Raw genomic sequence first — 11,813 nt, 5'->3', positions numbered from 1 at the left:
CACCAATTGTTTCACAATAATCAATAAAGTTAAAATTAATATAAAGATATCAAAATATTGTACATTTTGGAATGGAGAGAGTATAACTAAGAAGTGAGAACGTTCATTGAATTTGTCTTCGCCTTTGTGTAAACACCGTATACGGATTTGAAATTTGTGATGATTGGATGATTGAAATTTTGATTGATGTCTTGATACGTCGTTTTAGACTTTCAGAAAAATGGAAAAACATCATCCAAACTCAAAAATATTACAAGACACATATTCTGTGAATCTTTTACTCACTAATGGTGTCTACAATTCTCCAACACCAAACGCTACACAGTTTGCTCTACAAAAAAGAGTTTATTTCCTTACAAGTAGAGTACTCGCTGGCTTTAAACCTAACCACCCTATGGGATTCTAAATACCGTAAATCTGTGCAAGGGACTACTGTACAATTTGGTAAGAAAAATAGGTCTCAGCCCTTTAAGAAGTGGAAGTTAGGGTTATCAGCGAGTGCAACCGCTGGCTTTACATTGGCGAATTCTTTCTCTTCCATACAGTTGGAGATTTCATCGGCTGCAAAGGGGACACTGAGTTTCACAAAGACAATGTTCATGAGGTTATGGTCTGAATAACTGGAGATATTCAATCGTCTTCTTAATATGTTTTGATACCTGGAATCATTGTCTAACAAGAACGAACGGCTGTCTTCGTCTTCATCTGTTATTAGAAGTTTCAAGTTGGAAATCACCTGCATCATCGATAGAGAACATTGAACCAGGTAATGAAATGATATATGGAGATTCTATAGTTTGCTTGAGAGGTGTAGAGAAGAAACATACGCCTGGAGATACATTCCGATCCTCGTTGTCATCAATTTTGCAGAAGGTACATATTCTATACAGTTGCTGAGTACTAAGAGCCTGAGAGATTAAAGAAAGAGTGAAGAGGGTGTGACTATTAGCATGCTCCAAGCATGTTTCTACTTTTTTTTTAATCTTGAAAGGAATGTTTTAGATCAGAGAAGGAGAGAGTAGTTACCGGGCAGAGGTTAGAGGTAAGATCATCATATGTAATTTTGGACTTTTGTTCTGTAACCTGGAAGAGGAATCAGGAGATATATTCAGATCAAAGAAAGAAGAGAGAATGTTGTAATGCTACTTAAAGTTTCTGTAAATTTGGTTCTTAAAAGACAGACCAGGAGCACCACAGCTTGTCTTGTGTGTTTGAGTTCATCCCATGAAGACCCTACAAACTGCACTCAGGAGAGTTTAATTGCAATCAAGAGACTGAAATGTTAATGGTTAGTAAGCTCATTTTAGACAAATGAATTTACCTCTTCAGTTGCTTGGCTACACCATGCCTCTAGTTCATTAAACCAAGCATTCACCTTTTTGCCCATGTGGTATGTACAGCATTCCCTCTCCAGAAGGCTGCATTAGTTATGTTACAGCTTTCGGTTTACTACTTGATGGTGGGGTATCTAAACTACTCTCCAATAATTTACCTGTTAAAGACTTGAACGTTGATGCCTTGGAATGTTTGGCTGAATATCTTCTGAGCAAGAAACATAGGAACCTGTAACAAGAAGTTTTGTCAGAGAGGACATTGAGTATATACAATCATATTACCCTTGAACACAGAAAGGTTCTTACGTAATTTTTCTTCAATGTGCCGAGAAGCCGATTCAAAAGATCTGTAATGCCTTGCCAACTTTCCGCTGGTGTATTCTCTGCGGATGGCGTTGCCGATGGATTCTCTTCAGATGTCTTTGCCTCTGTATTTTCTTCAGATGGCTTTGTCTGTGGACTCTCTTCAGATGTCTTTGCCTGTGGATTCTCTTCAGGTGTCTTTGCCTGTGGACTCTCTTTAGATGGCTTTGCTGGTGAATCACCTTCAGACAGCTTTTCCGGTGGAATCTCTTCAGATGGCTTTGCTGGTGAATTCTGTTCAGATGACTCAGCTGGTAAATTTTCTGCAGAGGGCTCATGTGATGAATCTTTCAGTCCCTGAGCCATTAGTTGAGAATTAACAAGTGAGATGACCTATCTTGCAGAGATCATGATCTTCAAAATTTGATTAGCTTTTTTCAGTAAACCAATAGATATATAGGTCTACCTGAATGCATGAGGAAAGCACAGGCTCTAGTTCTCTCTTCACATTCTCTTGAAATATCCCAAATATCGTTTCAACGTAGGCTGTGAGCTGCTGCCTGAAAAGCAAAGCTGGAACTCGAGCATCTACTTGTTGCACTACGTCACCTGAAAGGCTTTCCGAAGAGGTAGAACGGAAACCCTGAGACATAGCCAGCCATGTTCCACATTATGGCCATATTAATATGTTTCTGGAGTCAGTAAAGATGTTGTTTGTTACCTGTGTCATTCTCCCAAAAAATGAAGTCGGCTGAGGAGGTTTATTCGCACTTGCACCATTTGTGCCATGAGTTTTCAAGCTTCTTTGAAGCAAGAACAGTAGCGTAGATGTGTTTGTTAGCCAATACGTCAAATTATCATTATCTTCCGGATTCTGTTAAATGGAAAGAATGCATAAGCATGATGTCAACTTCAAGGCTAAGCTGTTTCTCTAAGACACTATACATTAATGCAGACTTCATGTTTACCTCTATAGCGGAACGAAAGAGAGGAACAATACGATCAAATATACTGGTTTTCTCTGCTTCAAATAGTTTCCAGTGTATGAGACATTTGTATATTGTAAACGCTGCAACAGGCTTCCCATGGCTGAAACCGATATTTTGAGAAACAAAACTGAGAAGGACGTCAACGTATTCCTGCATCATTAAAAAAAAATATGAACATGAATTAACCAAATGCAAAGAAGTATCACAATGTTAGTTACATACATGTGGTTGTTGTTCGAGAGTTCGTTTAAACGACATTGCCCCAAACTTTCCTGAAGGTATAGGAGCCAATGATACCTGTAACAAAGAGCAAAAATGATTGAAGCGTGTATGTAAGAATAGTTCATCCAGATTTTAAATATTAGACCACTTACATGATGTCCATTCTCCATTGGCTGCAAGATGTAGGTGAAACCAAAGAAGTTAACACATTTCTTGAAAATATTCTTAGAAATTTCATAGAGGTATTTTTTTTACCGGAGGTCCTGAAAAAGACACCTGGGGTGACATTTTCTTGGAAGCTGAGTTAATCATCAGTGCTTGCTGCCGTAGAATTTTTTCTTCTGCTTCCATGTCAGAGACCTTTTCTTCAAGCCTAAAGATAAGAAGACTAGATAAGTAATGCATATGTAGTAACTGTTACCTTTGGAGTAAAGAGAGAATGCAAATTGATTACATTTGCATAGATGTTTTTAACCCGATTAGTTTTGTCTCTGCGTCTACAACCTGCTGAAGCCTCTCTTCACAAAGTTTACTTGCTTCCTCATACTTCTTCTCTGTTTCTTGTACTTTCTTTTCCAACAAATCTACCAGATCCTGTGGAAAAAAAAAACAGTAAATTTAAGAGCCATAAACTTGTAATGGAGAAGGATAAATCTATTACAAAAACTTACATATAACTCTTTGTTTTCAGCAGCAAGCTTGTTGGTCATTTCATTATCAACTGAAACATCATCAGTTATGCTATCTTCTTCTTTCAGCATGTGTGTCCCCTCCTTTTGCTCGTTTGGTGAATCACTCCCATCGTTTTCATTACTTTTTTTCTCTAACGAACTCACCAGTGCCTAAGAAGTATCATACATCAGATGAGAAAAACAAATCTGAAAATACTAAAAGGCATCTTTAGAAATTTACCTTGAGACGTTCATTCTCAGCTGAAAGATCACTCACAATCTCATAATCAGATGATGCACTCTCCTTCAACTGCTCTGTGATGTTTGAGCTTGTTTCCTCGTGTTTTCGGTCTAAGGCATCGATTTTCTTTTCCAATGAACTGACCAACGTCTAACAAATGGAGTGTTCTTAATGAGATATAGATCTTCTAAGAGGAAACATAGAAATCTCAGAGGAACCTTCAAAACCAGTATCATGAGATTCTACCTTCAATTGTTCATTTTCAGCTTCGAGTTTGATGATTACATCATGGTCAATGACGGGAACCTCCTGTTTTATTTGGCCTTCACTTAGCTTACTTGTTTCTTCATATTTGGTCTCGGATCCATCAGTTTTACTTTGCAATGAGCTCACCAACTCCTTAAGAGTTATAAGGAAACAGAGTAAAACAGAGCAACCATAAGCATATATTTAGAAGTGACCTTTATATATGATAGAATTTGATGCATTTTAAAATAGGAGTCTCATAAAAAGTTTGCTTTCATTATAGGAAAAGTATACAACTCTTGTAACAAGATTTTTTTCTTTTGAATTAAATTTAACATTCAATTCAAAAAAAAAAAAAAAAGTGACCTTTATAGCCTTACCTTGAGATGTTCATTTTCTGAAGCGAGATCATGCGTCATCTCCAGATCCTTAGAAAGTTCTTCAAATTCTAATTGCATGTCTTGTAAAGCGGACTGCAACTTCAAGATCTCCTCACTTTTGGTTTCTTGAGTTTCCCCGAGCTGGAGTTTCATATCATCCAAAGCTGCTTTCAACTCTTCAACTTCTTGAGTTTTGGCTTCCTCAAGCTTCATCTGCATCAGTATACTTATCAGATGTAGAGAAACAACAACACAATCTAGTAATATGGTTTAAGAAAACAAATTATTCAGCGTGGAAAGTTATGTGTAACTTTAGTACCCTCATCAGTTTCTCAAGCTCTAAGCATGAAGTGAGTTCTTCCAACTCCTTTTCTAACTTATTCTTCGCGTCTTGGAGGGCTCCTGTTTCCTTAGCAGCCTGGAAGACAAAGAAACCATTTATTGACAAACATGTTGAAGACTCATAACATCTCATGGAAGTTAGGATCGTAAAAGTTAGTAAAGAAACCATTTTAAGCTTCAGCAATTCTCGGCGTGCAATTTTCACTCTCCAGCCACATTGAGTGGTAATAGCTGCTTTCCTCATTCTCAAAAACCGCCTCCGACACAAAAATCTTCGGGTCTGACTCTGTGGAATCAGCAACTTACATGTTATTGATGCTCAAAACAAATGAAAAATCACTGTCATCAAAATGAGGTTTTAAACTTGCTTGAATGATGATTGCCGCTCTTCTCTTCATCCTGTACTGAAGTTCGACTCGAGCAGCCATTGCGCGCAACCCAGTCTGAACATAAATAGCTGAAACACACAGCCTTTTATAGGCTGTCTGGCATATATAAGTCCTGGCCTGCTTCTGAATTCTCAGAGAAGCTGCTTCTCTTCTCATGGACTTAAACTGAAGGCGTGCAACATGTCCTGTGGGAGAAGACTAATGAGACCTGAAACCAACTCTGAAGCCAAAAAATTAAGCAGACATTTATTACCTCTACAAAAGGCTTGGATCTCAGTTGAAGCGGACTGTAACATCAAATATTTTTTACGAGACTGATAAGAAAGGACTTTCCTCTGTATGATCCTTGCTGAATGGCCAAGAGCTTCAGCTCGGTGAGCATCCAGCTCTGCCATCTGACCTGCCCTAAGAAACACCTTTGTCTTCCCTATCTGTGGGTTGAAAGATAAATGTAATAAAAGAATTGATCAGATTCCTTTCTTTTTTTTTTCTGGTCACAATAAAATCATCAATCTAGAAAACTGCGAGATAATGAAAACGCACCTGGAAACCTTTTAGGTCCACTTTTGCTAGTAGCTTTTTGCAAGCATTAACTTCGTCAAAGCTTTAAACATATACAGAGGCAAAAAATCTTTTTATGGGTCTAAAACCATAACTTCTATTAGCAATATACTAAGAATTTGAAAGGTTAACTGCAGAAGTTAGTAAAGGTGAATCTACCTTTTATTTGTAGCCTCTGGTCCCAAAATTCGGAACCTAGTTAAAAACTCACTGAAAGACTTTCTAGTAGGATATCCAGCACAGCTAATTCTAATGGCTTCCATGACTCCCTGAGGCCAGGCAAGGATGTTTCACGAAATCATGTAAAATGGTTACAGTTAGAAAGATGAAAATATAAGGTTCTTTGCGACATTAAGCTTACCCCACACCTAAGTTGATGTAGAACGTTAAGATTCTCAAAAATATCTGGCTTAAGAACGTTATTTGGTTTAACACAGCGTACGTAGTGCGGCTCTGTGGTGCTCAACGTCTCGAGCAAAGATTGTAGTTGTTGCTGTATTTTAGTGCATGATGAGAATCACAGTAAAATATATGTATAAGTGGAATTTTTTTAATGTATCCATTATCATCAGACCTTGAACTGAGAGCCTATTGATGAGAACTTAGATGATTTTGAGGATTCCTCTCGCGGTTTTGGAAACAAAGAAGAGACAAAGGAACATTCTGAAGAGTTCATGAGAGATTGATGTTCTCCAACAACATAATCTTTGTTCTTGTCCAAAAACAGTTCAGTCTGATAAGTTACCTGAAATTGAACAAGGATACAATCATCACACCGAGTTTACATGTTTTGACAATAACTTCCAAGACAGACATGTATAAGATGACTAACATCACCAGCATAATGGCAGATGGTAAAGTCTGTACGAGCTAATTTTGGTTTGGTAAAACGCTTGTGGCTGTTAAATGTCTGGTATAGCTTTTGCGCAAGTGTTTCATGTGTCGATCTTGGAAACATGCTGTAGATCAGGCAAACACAAACTCAGACACTTAGTCAAGAAAGTAAAAAAAGGAATAAATGAAGAAAGAAAGTAAATGACGGTTTGATACATTACCACGCCTCATCGATAAGGGCAATAATGCCGCCAGGTTTCTGACATGAAACAATTTGATATTAGAAACTAAACAGCATATATGTAAACGGATCATAGGTTTCAACACCAACTATTGTGCTACTACTTACCTTTTCTATAAGATCAAGGACATCCTGATTATCAATGAACTCTATGTAACTCCAGTCAATCTCTTCTTTAGTATACTCTTCTTGCTCCATTTTGAATACATGCTGTAAAAGAGAAAATAGCACATGCATGAATATGGATATAACATTAAATCACATCAATCAAGAATCAATACTCTGAGAAGCACATCAGTTCCCAACCTGGTTGAAATGTTGTTGCAGCTTCTCGTTTGTCAGGTTTATACAAAACTGTTCAAAGCTACAAAATGTTTGTGAAAATAGAAAGTCAACGTTGGAATTGTAACAAAAGCATTATTACTGCTATCAACTAAACCACTGAAGGAACGATGCATAATGAATTAATGATAATTTCAATATTGTCGGAAACCACAAGAAAAAAGAGAGATCTAGCTAAGTAACTGAAAGCTGTGGTATTCAGCAATACACCATCAGCTCATTGTTTGAAACATAATATTGACGGAGCATATATTCAAATCTGAAAACGATATTTAACAATTAAAGAATATAAGAGCGTACCGGTTAAGCACCTGTTTGTCTTAAAACTCTCGAATCCATATATATCCAGGACTCCAATAATGTATTTTGAACTGGGGTCTTGGCCAATAGAATTGTTGATCGTTGTCACAAGCCTGAGAGCAATAAGTTTGTAACATCTTTAAAAAAATTAAAATCCCAAGAAGCATACTAAGCCCTTCGGAAAGAGCGGATTCAAGTATTGCTAACCTACCAATCAAACAATTTAGAATAGACAATCTTGGCAAGAGCATCTCTGCTTAGAGCTGCACTACCAGGATCAAGCGACTTTGTAATGCTTTCACCACGAGTCACCATTACCCTTTTGCACAAGGAGTCCTCTAAAGCTTTCTCATCACACCTGCCAACAAAGAACTATCAGGGTAAGGGTTCTAACTCCAGCACACAAGAGAACTGTTATTCAAGAACACATAATATTGAAAGAATGTACATGAAAAGTTCTGCAGCCACTTTCAGATGGAAGCGGGATTTATCGTCCTTGGGTTCTGCAGCATCTGACTCTTCTCCCTTAACAAACTCAATGTTTCCTAGATGAAGAATAGCAGCCACTACCCGGAATATTGCATCCTACAAAGTTAAAAATGTAAGAAGAGTTGTCCTCACTACTGAATACTAGAAAGTACCTGTTCTTCAGAAGTGATCCCAACAACGTCCATAGCTTTCCTCGTATCTAGGTACTCCTTGGAATCATCAAATGCACTCAATGCATGGCAATTCGATTGATTTAGGTAGTGGAATGTGCTGGGTTTCCCTAATTTATACCGCTCAATTTCCTGAAATCTCATAACATAAGCTCAGTTTTGTCAGTATGAATATCACATTTACGCATGGAAGGGACCATAGTTACCTGTTCTGGCGCAGCGCAGAGCATGTAAAAGCAATGATAGTTTCTCTCAGGATCAGAAACCTGACAAACTCGTGACCTCTCGAGCAAATACGTCCTAATAGCAGCTCCTGAGATTCTACCCATTTGATTGAACTGAATCTCCACAAATTTACCAAAACGACTGCAACATGAGATTAATGTGTCAAGTTTTGGCTTCAACAAATACATAAACTGGAAAAAATCAAGAAATGTGAAAGACATTCCACCTTGAATTATTGTTTCTGACTGTTTTTGCATTGCCAAAAGCTTCTAAAACTGGATTTGACTGGAGAAACAGAAAATGTAATGTGAGAAGAATAACAAAACATCTCCAGAGAGTGGGGACTCAGGAGTGGTAGCTACCTCCAAAACTTGCTGCTCTACAGATCGGCCTTCACTCTCAGCTTTACCACCCATGTATGCAAGATACTGCATGAGCATCTTTGTGCTCTCAGTCTTCCCAGCACCGCTCTCTCCACTCACCAAGATCGCCTGGCTCACTCCTTCGTTGATCATTTTTCTAAATTTTAACATTCTTGATGATTGTGAGGCTCAAACAACAATAAAATTGGTAGTTAAAAAGTTTTCATCTAGGAGACAAGAAGATTACCTGTATGCAGAATCAGCAACTGCGAAAGGATGTGGGCTTAAGTCGCCAAAATCTGAGCCTTTATACCGTTCCATGATCTCATTTCCGTATAGGTGGGGTAATCTTTTAAAGGGGTTCACAGCTATCAGTATATTCCCTGTGTATGTCTGTAACAATTTGAATAACAAATTGTGCAGTAATCATAACATAGAATGAATGATAGTGAACTAGTGTAATTAATGCAAGAAACAAATGTTAGGGTTATATGCTTACATAAATTTCATTTGCATTGTACCGGGACTTAAGATTAAGAAGAAGCCCAGGTTCATGCAAATAGGCAAGCTTTGTCATGTCGTCGACGCCAAGTTCAGGAAACTCCGGATCCTTGGGGTGGACAGCATTTACCTTTGCTGTAACCTACATAACAAACATGAGCACTTAATGTTCACTACTACCCATCATCATCGTCATGTAGCTTGAGAGCCAAGCAAATCTCATTTTTCTAACGGATTGACTTTTGATTTAAAAGGGGGACTAACCGTCTTGGTTTCGCATTTTACTTTGACCTCAACGTCGTTAGCTTCGACAACTTCTCCGTCAAGCCAGGCTTCATCTGTATCTTCTACCCAGACGTACGACCCCAAAGCTACCTTTACTGAAGCAGCCTGATCACAAGGTAAAAAAAATGAGCAACCCGAAGAAATCACAATGCAGGTTGCAGAAGAAAGACTCTACCATTTTCACGGCTAAATCTTGTTATATTTTCCTAGCGAATGAAGATTTCCAAACGGGAGAAACATTAGAAAAAACTCCGTGAGAACCCAATCAAAAGGTGTTTCTCCACCATGGATCTAACGATTAATCAGACAGGAGATGTTTCAAGAACGTATCCTCTCTCTCTCTCTCTCTCTCTCTCTCCAAGTCTGATCGACGTAGAAAAGCACGTTTTGCGGACCAAGCAACCGCAGAGACCTTAAACCCCTTAAAGCTCTTCCCAGAGAGAATAAAAGCAACAAAAATTTCGCAGAAACTAAGAAATTTTCTCGCGTTTTCCCTCGGATTTTCTCTCCCGGTTGTTTTTGTTTCCTCGTTTGATGCTTCATCTCTGAAAAGAGAGAGCATAAAAATCCACGTAGGCGTGTCACGTAAGACATTTAGCTTTGTGATTCCAAATTTACCCTATCATCAAACCGGGTTGTTCGGTTAGTGGTATTCGATTTTATGGAGCAGGATATGTCCCTTGCTCTCTCGCTTCGCCAGACGTTAATGGCGGACAGAGTAATTCGTCCCCTGTTGCCGAGACTAAAACCTAGATTTTCCCCCGCATCTCCTCGATCTCTCTTCTTCCCCACGCTTTGCAGTAGCTTCGGTGAAGTTAATTCCGCTGAACCGCCGGAGATTATGCTATAAAATCTGTGCCTTCACGGGTAAACCGGTGGATATGGAAGGGCGGAAAGGGGGAGGAAACTGGAGTGTATTGTTGAAGACGAGACGATGATAATGTTGGTGGTAGTGGTGAATTTGATATGTCGAAGATCTCTTTTAGAAGAAACTGTAGATAGTGTTTGGATTTTGAAGGTACAATCTCCTACTCAGCACAGGCCCGGCACGGATTTTTGTTTTCATTTGTTTTTGTATAAAAATTTTGTTTTCAATTCTAAATTGGTATATATGTTTATCAATTTTTAAAACATAATAAGTTTAGGTATATTTTTTTTTCATCGAATAGATTGTTTCAAACTTTCACATGTATTTGTATCTTTTTCTATATATATATTTTCGGATTATTATTTCATTATTAAAATCATAACTATATATATAAAGATTAGTAAAATATTGTTTTATTGTCATATTCAAAGTTATTGTAACATTTCACAAATTTATAAAAATTTTAAAAAATTAAACTTTTCGTTTCATAGATTTATATTATCGAGTAAATAATAAAACATTTAGTTTTTGTTTAATTTTTAAAATAAAATATAGTTTAAATTATTTTTTCATTGGTTTAAGGTAATAAAGATTAATCATTGTTAAATAATACTCCATCCGTTTCAATATACTTGATGTTTTAGAAAAGTTTTGTTGTTTCATAATAGATGAAGTTTGCACAAATCTATGTAATTTTAACTTTACCAAAAACTATGTAACCAATTAGATTTTTATTATTTTTATTTATAATTAAATAAACTAATTTTATATTGTAATTTAATGACACTTTTGATAAACAATAGTTTTTATTAATATTTGTGCATTGGAGTAAAACATCAAGTAATAAGAAACCGAGGGAGTATGATTTTTGTTATCTAAATTGTTTTTTATAATTTTATATTGTAATTTAATGACACTTTTGATAAACAATAGTTTTTATTAATATTTGTGCATTGGAGTAAAACATCAAGTAATAAGAAACCGAGGGAGTATGATTTTTGTTATCTAAATTGTTTTTTATAATTTTATATTGTAATTTAATGACACTTTTGATAAACAATAGTTTTTATTAATATTTGTGCATTGGAGTAAAACATCGGGAGTATGATTTTTGTTATCTAAATTGTTTTTTATAATTTTAAAAGTTAACATCGACAAATATTTAAATATTTAACATATGGAGGTAGTATTACAACATTAAATTACATCTATTTAATTTATACTATCTATAAATCCAATGGATCATCTATTGTTTAAATTCAATTATTGATAGCCCAATTAAAATTTTTGGTAAACCTAAAATTTAAATGATAAGATTAGAGATTAAATGTAACATGACTTTCTATGAATATGTCCATTTTAAAAAAAATCACACGTGTATCAAGGTTGTGACTTCTCTTTTAATATATAATTAAAAAAAAACGGAGTTCTATTCACCTGCCATCTTATGTTGCGCACATAGTTATCTAGTTAATTCAAGATTTCGAGTGTGATTGGTGACCAAGGAAATGAGGAGGA

General features: G+C 36.5%; 1 protein-coding gene across 2 annotated transcripts; it reads right to left on the bottom strand.

Annotated features, from left to right (window-relative positions):
• Window positions 1-221: 221 nt before the first annotated feature.
• Window positions 222-10,549, bottom strand: LOC106451145 (myosin-10). 2 transcript variants are annotated; one of them, XM_013893007.3, is made up of 42 exons: window positions 9,603-10,549; window positions 9,407-9,532; window positions 9,141-9,284; window positions 8,889-9,034; window positions 8,642-8,798; window positions 8,506-8,564; window positions 8,261-8,420; window positions 8,037-8,186; window positions 7,844-7,980; window positions 7,607-7,753; window positions 7,407-7,508; window positions 7,060-7,117; window positions 6,862-6,963; window positions 6,734-6,771; window positions 6,511-6,637; window positions 6,253-6,423; window positions 6,040-6,171; window positions 5,838-5,947; window positions 5,661-5,721; window positions 5,371-5,548; window positions 5,097-5,302; window positions 4,895-5,014; window positions 4,706-4,804; window positions 4,387-4,599; window positions 4,007-4,159; window positions 3,761-3,910; window positions 3,520-3,690; window positions 3,303-3,442; window positions 3,104-3,221; window positions 3,001-3,021; window positions 2,849-2,923; window positions 2,606-2,776; window positions 2,359-2,511; window positions 2,104-2,280; window positions 1,641-1,994; window positions 1,493-1,563; window positions 1,322-1,418; window positions 1,184-1,240; window positions 1,027-1,083; window positions 828-908; window positions 660-736; window positions 222-575 (listed from the first exon to the last, which is right to left on the bottom strand). In XM_013893007.3, the coding sequence occupies exons 1-42, from the start codon at window positions 9,603-9,605 to the stop codon at window positions 461-463; spliced, it is 5,184 nt and encodes a 1,727-aa protein (XP_013748461.2). In that variant the 5' UTR covers window positions 9,606-10,549; the 3' UTR covers window positions 222-460. The 2 variants fall into 2 exon arrangements, with proteins under 2 accessions (XP_013748461.2, XP_048609591.1); XM_048753634.1 differs by lacking the exons at window positions 7,407-7,508; window positions 7,607-7,753; window positions 7,844-7,980; ... (6 more) ...; window positions 9,407-9,532; window positions 9,603-10,549 and having other exon boundaries at window positions 6,729-6,771.
• Window positions 10,550-11,813: the final 1,264 nt, after the last annotated feature.

The sequence above is a fragment of the Brassica napus genome, chromosome C4 (genome assembly GCF_020379485.1).
Source record: "Brassica napus cultivar Da-Ae chromosome C4, Da-Ae, whole genome shotgun sequence".
NCBI classification, from domain to species: domain Eukaryota; kingdom Viridiplantae; phylum Streptophyta; class Magnoliopsida; order Brassicales; family Brassicaceae; genus Brassica; species Brassica napus.
The sequence above is the reverse complement of the archived record's forward strand: the minus strand, read 5'-3'. Positions and strand labels throughout refer to the sequence as shown.